Genomic DNA, 10,357 nt, shown 5'->3' on the forward strand with positions numbered 1-10,357 from the left:
ATCTTTACAAGCCATACACTTGACAGAAAGTTATCTATAATATATAAATAATAAAAATCCCCTTAAAATGAACACAAAGGAAAGAACCCAATTAAATTTGGGACATGGAACTAGACAGAGAATTCTCAAAAGAGATACAAATAGCTGAGAAATATATGTTTTTAAATGTTGAACATCACTAGCCAATAGGTAAATGCAAATTAAAACTACTTTGAGATTTCATCTTACTCTGGTTAGAATGGCTAAGACTAAAAACCAGAATGACAACAATGCTGGCATGGATGTGGAGAAAGGGAACATTTATTCACTACTGGTGAAAGTACAAACTTGTACAGCCACTACAGAAATCAGTGTGGAGGCTCTTCCAAAAGCTACAATAGAGCCAGGCATGGTGGCACACGCCTTTAATCCCAGTACTCAGCAGGCAGAGGCAGGTGGATCTCTGTGAGTTTGAGGCCAGCCTAGTCTACAAAGTGAGTTCCAGGACAGCCAGGATTGTTACACAGAGAAACCCTGTCTTGAACAAACAAAAACCACCACCAACAAAAAATAGCTAGACACAGAACTACCATATGATACAGGAATATGCACTCTCTGGCAAATTCTCAAAGGACTCTATATCCTACTATGGATGACTGTACATGCATATTTATTGCTGCATTATTCAAAGTAGGAAGAAAATGAAAACAGTCTCTATGTCCTTCGACTAATAAATAGATAATGAAAACATGGTTCATATACACAACTGAGCTATACTCAGCCATAGAGAATGCTGAATCATGAAAATTTGCAGGAAATGGATAGAACTGCAAAATATTATATTAAGCAAGGTGACTAAGATAAAAATCATATATTCTTTATCATTTGCAGATCCTAACTTTTGATGTTTGCATGTATGTAAGTAAGGAGGTGTGAGAGTGAGTAAAAGTTATGAAACTAGATAGAGGGCAACCAGGGGTTGGGGAAGGAGGGAAAATACAAAAGTATGAAAACAAACATTAGGGAATGAGAATGGGAGAAAAGAAACAACAAAAACAAATTTTGTGTGTAAGGAAATCTAATGCTTATATGCCAATAAAGTAATTGCTGAAGTCAGTAGCAAAATACTGTCCTCTAAATTATAATGCAGTACTTTATAACACATTAAGATTTATTGTTGCTGTTGTTATTTACCTTAAGCATAAAGTAAAAGACTGATTTTTTTTTTTTGGAAAATAGAGCCTCAAACAGACAGAAGAGGTAGAGTACCTGATTTTTATATACAGCAGCTGGAGGGAGATAAGTAACAACCAGACTGATACAGTTAATAAAAGGACAGCTTAAAGTATAATTTTATATATTACTTTATTTTGTAAGTATGGCAAGAGTTATTTACATAATTTTCAATTTTCTAGTAGCTACATTAAGAAAGTTAAAATATTTTGTGTATTAGTACATGCCTGTTATCTCAAAATTTAAGAGATTGAAGTAAATTTGAGACTAGCCTTGGCTACATAGCAATATCCTACTACAAAAAAATCAAGCAATTAGCTGGGCAGTGGTGGCACACACCTTTAATCCTGGCACTTGCGAAGCAGAGACAGGTGATATCTGAATTTGAGGCCAGCCTGGTCTATAGATCAAGTACCCGGACATCCAGGGCTATACAGAGAATCCCTTTCTCAAAAAAAAAATCAATTGAAACAAATTTAAGTAGTAAAAACAACTAGAAAGTACTAATATTTTAGACAAATATATTCAAAATAGCATTCTTCATGCAATTACTAATAAAATACTTAAATGTTTATACTATTATCTTTAAAGTCTGGTTTTAATTTTAAATTAACAATAAATTTCAATTTGGATATCAAGTTTTTCCGAGACTACATTAAAAAAAAACTTTTAAAGAGAAAAGAGAACAAAAGAAAATACTTCTCATGGCCAAAGTGAAATGTAATCCTACCAGAACAATATAGTTGGTCATAACAGAAAACCAGTATTTTATATTGCCACAGTTTTAAAATTAAAGCTTAAACATTAATCATTAATTTAATTCTCCCTTGTACAAGTCACAATTCACATACTTAACAGTCCTTAAGACTAATCACTACCATACTAGTCAGTTACAGATCTGATGAAAATACCTCTTGCACTTCAGGGGGAAATAACAATGAGAACTGTGTATAGGTTAGTTCACAGGCCTGAAGGAACCAAGAAAGAGGAAGTGGCCTTCTGCTGCTATACAGAATCCAAATAAACAATACTGACAGCTTATGAATAATTGTGCTATCACTTGTCATTTAATTAAATACACTAAACTTATATGCTCATTCCCAAAAAGTGCTCTTTGTTTACTCCTCTCATCCTATTATAATTCCCGAGGGAACCTGAGTTACCATTCCCAGTTTCTCTTGTCAGTCTTTTTATAATAACATCTATATCTATCTTGCTAATATATTAAATAATATTCTTTTAGTGTGCTAGAGAAATTTCAAAAATATCTCTAATATATGTGCTTTCTCTTTCAAATTCACTGACACCTCTCATGGCTTCACACTTCCTTATCTTCATTGTAACTGTCAAAAACATTTGGTTTTTATTCAAGTTTTTCTATGTACACCTGCACAGGCCTATTAAGTTAACTTTTAGAAAACATCATTATCATTGACTTCTCTATTTACTGGCTCTCTTACGTGTTCATAACAAATTTCACATCACTCTGTTTTTCATTTTCCATCATTCTGATACAAAGTTAAACTTATTTTTACTTTGTAACTGTATAATACATTAATTTTCTATTTTCTCCTTTCAAGCCTGATTTGTTCAAAGGTCAAGATATATATATATATATATATATATATATATATATATATATATATGTATATATACATATATATGTATTTCTGTCAAGAATCTTCAATATGTTACATGCATAAATGAATGTTAATTTGAAATATGTGCAGTGCAGCAATATCTTGCTTACAATTTGTGTCTACATCTGTTTCCTCAATAGGAGCATAAAGACAAAGTTATCATAGTCTATCTATGGTTCATGCTTACTGTTCAAGTAGTTTTTCATTATGCTGACTGGAAAACACAAGACCCACAAAAGTATTTTTACAGAAAAACATACATACACACACATATGTGCTTTTGTGGCATACACATACATACGTACACTTTTGTGGTGGGAAAAATCAAATTCTTCATGCCGGCTAGGCAAATGTTCTACCACTGCACCACATTCTCAACTAAAGGCCAATATTCTTTTACTTCATTATCAATGTGATCAATAGAGCCCCTGAAAACAGACTTCCTTTTAAGCCATTTTGTTACTGATTTACAATCAGCAAAATAAACCAAAAATTAAAGCGAAGCAAAGGGAAAGGGAAATAAAATAATAAAATTAACAGTGCACTATTATTTAAAAGGAGTGCTGACAATTTTATACCCTCATCAACAGAAAGTAACTTTCTTACCTTAAAAACACAAAGCTGTTCAACATTTCGCTATAAAAAAACATGTTAAAATAGAATTTGAGAAACTTAGTTCAATGAAACTTTGTGAAAACATGGACAAATAAAATCTGCTATCTTTAGTAGCATTTGCCCTTTGAAATTTCTAGGAGTAGGTAGGGGAAATATAGTTTATGCTTTTATATTGGAAAAAAGTTGCTTTGAAGAATTAAAGAAATAAAATCACAGCATTAATTTATCTTCATGTTTATAAATTTACTTTATTTTCATGACTTGTGTATTCAGCTCATCCTTGACAGACTTATTTGCCAAACACAAAAAATAGTGGTCTATTTAGGAACGTTCAAATGAATAACACTTTTGAAATATATTTTATGAATACAAATAGTTTCAACACAAACATGGAAAACTGTCAAATGGGTAGACAAAATAAAATTCTAAGCATTTTTTGATTTATAAAAGTATGTCTACTTTTCATCTTCACTAAATGCGTACAACCATTTTTAAAATATTTTCGAGTATCTGTGGGTGTGTATAAATACCAACACACACACAACAGAGAAACATTTCATAGTGGCAAATTTTGAGTGCATTTCCAAAGTCTGTCATCCATAGACATCTACATGCAAATGCTACTAGACTAGTACACTAGAACAAATAAGAAAGTATTAGCAGAACTCCCTGGCAAAAACTTTTTAAATAGAAACAATGACACAGAAATTCATTTCTCAGTTGAACAGCATAAAAAATAATCTCCTTTATGCTTTGAATCATATATACACACAGTATTATTTAAGCTCAGAAAATAGCTTTTTACTGTACACACAGAACTATAGTACACACTTAGTGAATGCTAGCACTGAAAGAAAATGTGCCATGAGGAAGATGTTGAAGGGATAGTCACAGGAAAGATATCTATTCATTAAAAAAACAAACAAGAAAGAAAGGTGTATAAGGAGTAGAATGCACAGGCAAGAGAGTATACTATAGAAAAAGTAAGCAGAAGCTAACAGAAACCAATTACGTTAGAACAGAGCAACCAGTGATGACAGAGGAAAGTGAATCTTGGAAGTTGCAGACAGGAGAGGTGAAAATATTTTCTTCTTTTGTGAAGCTATATATAGAAGTGTCGGTCATAGCCAAAACCAGTTGGAATGTGAGTTGGCTAAACTATAATATGAAACATGCACAGACTTTGCTAAAACTACCTCACAGAGTTGCTCTGAACAAAAATAAAAGACATGAGGTATGAAAACATTCCACAAACTAAAAACGCTATAGTCTCTGCACAGAGTTTACACAATATTGAGATTCAATCTTTCATTTCAATTCTGGAAAAGTATAAACAACGCTCTCTTCAGATCACAAGGGATATGATCACCCTCTTCTCCTTTATCAGATTTTGAAAGAACCAGAGCTCCACAGTCACAGAGAGAAGCCTAGTGTTAGAAACAGAACAAGGATGTTGACAGACTGAACAAATAGAGAGGTATGGAGATAACCACGTGAGCAGTGTTTCCACTCTTGGCTTTCCCAAACATTTTAGGAAAGAAAATTATTCAGGGTAAGGAATAAAGAGATCCTTTCCTTTTCATTCTAAACCTCACAACACTTTATTAACTTGAATACCAATAGGGCTGAATTAGGCCTTTTTACCTAACACAAAAAACTCAAAGTGTAAAAAGAGCATATAAAGTGATCAAAATGTACTGAAATACATACTTTTTCTTATGTGTTGAAACTGTATGAGAAGAAAAGTCTAAGGAATGTTAGTCATGTGCATACACATTAGTCAGTAAACAGGAAACTGAGGTTTAGTGAGACTAATATCTTCAAGACAACCTCTCCAATACCAGAGAGCACAAACTGGACTCCGAAGCTTTCATGTCAAAGTCCTGGATGGCAATTCGACAACACAGCCTCCCTACTACCACCAAAAGATGTCAGAAATATCAACAATGACAAGAACAAACACAATTCTCTTTGCTATTTGTCTTGTCAGTCTTACCACCATTTAAGAAAATATTCTGGCACTAAATAGTATTTCTATTAAACTTTCCTAAGTGTTCTAAACAACATTTCCTCCTCCCCTAAGTGTTAGCGATTGTACAAGAACATCTGAACATATCAGAAGCAAGAGTAATCACAACCAAATGTCCTGATCAGTAAAGGCTCTCAGTATCACAAAAAGAGAAAGGAGACATTATAAGCAAATTGTAAAAGAATGCAGGGTAATCTATAAAACATCCATGCAAAAATAATATTTAAATATGATCAAGTCATTAACTACTAAATTGAGAAAATGAGTGAAAACAGGATACAATCAGCAAAAATTAGATGGGATGTGGCAAAATCTACTCAAAAATAATTATTTTCAATGAATAAAATCTTAAGAAAAGGGGGGAAATGAAATGTACAGATTAAAATATATTGCAGAACATTAAGCAGTTTTAAACCAGGTAGCAATTATGTGACAATATGAAGTTAAAAACATGGATTTTCATTGATACAAAAATTATTATAATAAACTTTTCTCTAGACCCAATGTATTCTGCAGCTCTGTAACGAATATATATGAATAAACTAATATCTGGTAGTCCTTAAAAAATACTAAAAAAAGGGCAGTGAAAAAGACAAATAAGATGATGCATGGGTTTACAATTCATGAAGTGCAAAGTATATATTCACTATCACATAACTTAATTTACATTATATTCAAAATAGGAGCATATCATTGTTGGGGTGTCACAATAAATTTCAATGAAAAAACACTTATTATCAAGAACCTAAAGAGCTGAAAAGAGAGTAGAAGCAATCTAAACAAACAACCTTCTTTATACATAAAAAGAAAAAATTAAGGCTCAGTTAGGTTAAGAGACTTGCTCACGGTCACAGAACTCATGAGTTCCAGACTCGGGGTGAGAATTTCAATCTCTCAATCTGTATAGTCCACAGATGCGCTCCTTTGCAAAGCAGCAAGAAAGGACCGCAGGTAAGTCAGCACTCCGTCCAGAACAGGACATCCTCAGATTGGAGTGTAATCAATGAAAGCGAGCCACCCGTCAGGGCACGGGCCGAGTAGGTTCATACCAAAAACGGGGTGCCAGTCACCGTGATAAGGTCTGTTTCTTTCTGAGAAGCGTGGCTTCCTGCCGGGTTGGAGAATCCAAACTGGGTTTCTTCCTCGTGCCCAAAGAAGTCAGACTCGGGGTGCACGTTCCAATCGGCTTTGGCAGGGGTCAGTAGTTCTGAGACACTGTTTTCACAGAGGGTGCTGGAGGGAGTCAGAGCTTCGGTGTCCACAGTTAACTTATTGCTGGGTGTCAAAGCCTGGGGCTCCAGGCTGGAGCTTTTCAGAGCCAAGGAGCCAAAGAGCCCCACGTTTCCACCGGAGACATCGTCCATGTCTAAGGGGCTCTGCTGATAGCCAGCCACCGAGGTTCCGAAGAAGAGAGAGGTATCCAGACTCTGGGGAAGGTCAGTGGGGGCCCTGAGGGCCCGGGGGTCCACCGCTGGCCCTAAGGAATGGTTACTGTTATCAGCAGGGAGACTTCCCGCGAGGGTCGAGTTCACAGAGGCCACGTCAATCGTCAAGATCCCGGAATTGACCAAGGCCGTGTCCAGCACGGCAGCAGAACTGTGGCCAGGCACATCCGAGAACAGAGACACTAGCTCTGCACCACTGAGGTCGTTCTGGCCCTGGCTGGTGAGTTCACTGCTGGGTGTGAGGGAGTTGGCAGCTTCCAGCTGGGCCAGGAGGTCCTGGCTGAGGTTGTGCCTCTTGGCCATGTGGGTCTTCATGCTGTGCTTGGACGTGAAGAGTTTGTTACAGGTGGAGACCGGGCAGCGGTTTTTCCAGGTGCCCACGTCCTGCAAGTGCTTCTTGGAGTGGATGTAGAGACTGCTCCGGGCGGAGAACCTGGCACAGCAGCCTTCCACGGGGCACACGAAGGGCTTCGTGCCCAGGTGGGTTATGCTGTGGCCTTTCAGGTGCTCGGCCCTGGTGAAGGACTTCCCGCAGCCCTCTACGGGACAGGTGAACCGGCGGTCGTCGTCGTGCTTCCTCTTGTGTCTCAAGAGTTTGGACATGCTGGTGAAATTCCAGCCACAGCCATCGAAGTCACAAAGGAAAGGCCTCTCTCCCGTGTGGCTGCGCAGGTGAATCTTGAGCCTGCAAGCCTTGTCATACTGCTTGCTGCAGCCAGGGAAGGAGCAGGCAAAGAGTTCCTGTTCCCTGAAATGGGCGCGGTTATGAGAAAACAGGGCACTCACAGTAATGAACGTCTTCTTGCAGCCAGAGAACGCACACTGGTAAGGCCTCTCGGGCTCGAAGTGGCTGCGCTGGTGGGTGCTGAGCTTGGCCTGCGTGGGGAAGCTCTCCTCACAGACCTCGCATTTGAAGGAGTTCTCCTGCTCGTGCCCCTTCATGTGCGCCTTGAGGTTGTACACGGTGGTGAAGCTCTTGCCACAGCCCTCCACCGGGCAGCCAAATGGCCGCAGTTTGTCGTGCGACTGCAGGTGTCTCTTGAGCTTGTAAGACGTGGTGAAGGTCCAGCCGCAGCCGCTCAGGGGGCACTTGAAGGGCCTCTGGCCCTGGCTGCTGCTGTGTGTCAGCAGGTGCACCTTCAGCTGGTGCTTCTTGGCGAAGGTCTGTCCGCACTGCGCCTCCGGGCACAGGTACAGCACCACGCCCGGGCCCGCGGCGAGAGGCCCGCGGGGGCTCTGGGCGGCGGCCGGGGCCTCGGCCTCCTCCTCCGGAGGCGCCGGGGCGGGCGCGGGTTCCGCCGGCTCCGCCAGCAGGAGGTCCGGTGGCAGCTCGGGGCAGTCGCCCAGCTGCGCGGCGGCGGCGGGCGGAAACCCGGCCTGCGGGCCGATCAGTCCCCCGGGCTGCGGCTGCGGCTGCGGGAAAGGCGCGACCCCCGGCGGCTCCCAGGCAGGCAGCGGGGGCGTGGTCAGGGTGAGGACGCCGTTCTCAAAGCGCAGCAGCAAGTCCTGGTTGTGGATGGTGATGGTGCCCGCGAAGGCCGCCGCGGGGCCCGGGCCCGGGCCCGCCGCGGGGAGCGGGGACGGAGCCGGGACGGCCGACAGGCAGCGGGGGCCCGCCTCGGGCCGGCCCGCGGGGTTGGCACCGCTCTCGCGCCGCTCGGGCCCCGGGCCTGCCTCGGCCTCCTCCCTCCACACCGGCCCTCCGGCCTGCTCCGTGCCCACTGTTTCTACATCGCCACCCACCGGGTCAAGCAGCAACAGGAAGAAGTCGTCGCCGCAGGCGCCGCCGCGCGCCGCCGCCGCCGCCGCGCCGCCTCCGCCTCCCGCCGCCGCCGCCGCCGCGCCGCGGCTCGGGTGATCCGGCCTCGGCGCCAACCGGTTCGTGCCGGGGCTCGGGCCCAGGCCCCGCGAGGCCCTCTGGGCCTCTGCGCTCCGCGGCCCCGGCCCGCCATCTTGGGCCCCCCGGAGCAGTAGGAGGCGGCGCGTGGGGGCCTGACAAGCCCGAGAGTCCGGGGCTCGGTGGACCCCGCCGCCACCCGCGGGGCAGCAGCCGCCGCCGCCGCCGCCCTGTGGTGTCCCGCGAGCCGGGAGCAGCCTCGGGATTTCCATCTCGGCGTCGGTGAGGCTCGGCTGGAACCAGAGCCGAGGCGGAGGCGCGACCCCGCCCCCTGCCGCGGGCCCGAACACGTTCCTGAAAGGAAAAAAAAAAAAGTGCAATGCGCAGAAACTGGCCCTATCAGATATTAAAACGTATTTAACGCCACAGTGATTTAAATATTCTGGTACCGTGTCTCTGGGACAGAACACACGGCCCAGAGGCAGAGTCTGAGGCCAAGGAACAACTTCCACGGTTTGTGTTACAAAGTAGTCGAGGTCTTCCCCAAGTGAAGGGAGAATGACAGTTCATCCAGGACGCTGCCCAGGCACCTAGACACCTAGCCAATGAAAACAACTCCATTCCCCACCTCTCTGTGTGTAGCAAATAAACATATCGCGGCCTCTCTCAGAGCCAGAGCCCAGCATGTTCCCTGGCACTTCTTTCTCGGTGGGTATGTTGGAAGGTGTTTACTGCCGGGTACAGAAAACTTCTCACAGGATCAACTATATGTTGCCCGCATTAAATAAACTACCTTAACCTTACCATTTCTGGTCCAGATGCGGGCTACACGCACGCACGCACACACACACACACACACACACACACACACACACACACACACACACACAGGCACACAAACACACATACACACACACACAGGCAGGCACCACACACACACACACACACACACACACACACACACAGAGGAAAGCAGGCACACACACACACAGGCACACAAACACACACACACAGAGGAAGGCAGGCACACACACACAGGCACACAAACACACACACACCACACACCACACAGGCACACAAACACACACACACCACACAGGCACACACACAGAGGAAGGCAGGCACACATACACACAGGCACACAAACACACACACAGAGGCAGGCAGGCACACACACACTCACACACACACACACACACACACACACACACACACACACACACACACACCTACCTTGGAATACTCACCTTTGGTTATCATCAGCCAAGTCAGGTCCCTGGTAAAAAAAAATTTCACATACTTAGGCTTTTGTCCCCCTAGTGCAGGAGTCAAAATAAGAAATGGGGCCAAAACAGGCCTGCACCCTTTGGCCTGCAGGTGTGAGACCTGGCGATTGAAGCAATTGATAATGAACTCTGGAAAATCCAGCCAGCTCCTGATTCCTCCCTGCGGAATGCTTTAGGCAGCACACCTCTAAACAATGCAGTTGACGTGGAGCTATGTACTTGAAACCACACAGCACGCTTCCTTTTTTGGCTCGCTTCTTCTGTGTTGTATTATATGTCCAGACTATCCATAT

General features: G+C 43.3%; 1 protein-coding gene across 1 annotated transcript; it reads right to left on the minus strand.

The window, feature by feature from the left end:
* Nucleotides 1-1,325: 1,325 nt before the first annotated feature.
* Nucleotides 1,326-9,129, minus strand: LOC100770838 (zinc finger X-linked protein ZXDB). Its single transcript, XM_027431874.2, has one exon. The coding sequence runs from the start codon at nt 9,048-9,050 to the stop codon at nt 6,540-6,542; it is 2,511 nt and encodes an 836-aa protein (XP_027287675.1). The 5' UTR covers nt 9,051-9,129; the 3' UTR covers nt 1,326-6,539.
* Between the last annotated feature and the right edge of the window lie 1,228 nt (nt 9,130-10,357).

This window comes from Cricetulus griseus, chromosome X (assembly GCF_003668045.3).
Source record: "Cricetulus griseus strain 17A/GY chromosome X, alternate assembly CriGri-PICRH-1.0, whole genome shotgun sequence".
NCBI lineage: Eukaryota > Metazoa > Chordata > Mammalia > Rodentia > Cricetidae > Cricetulus > Cricetulus griseus.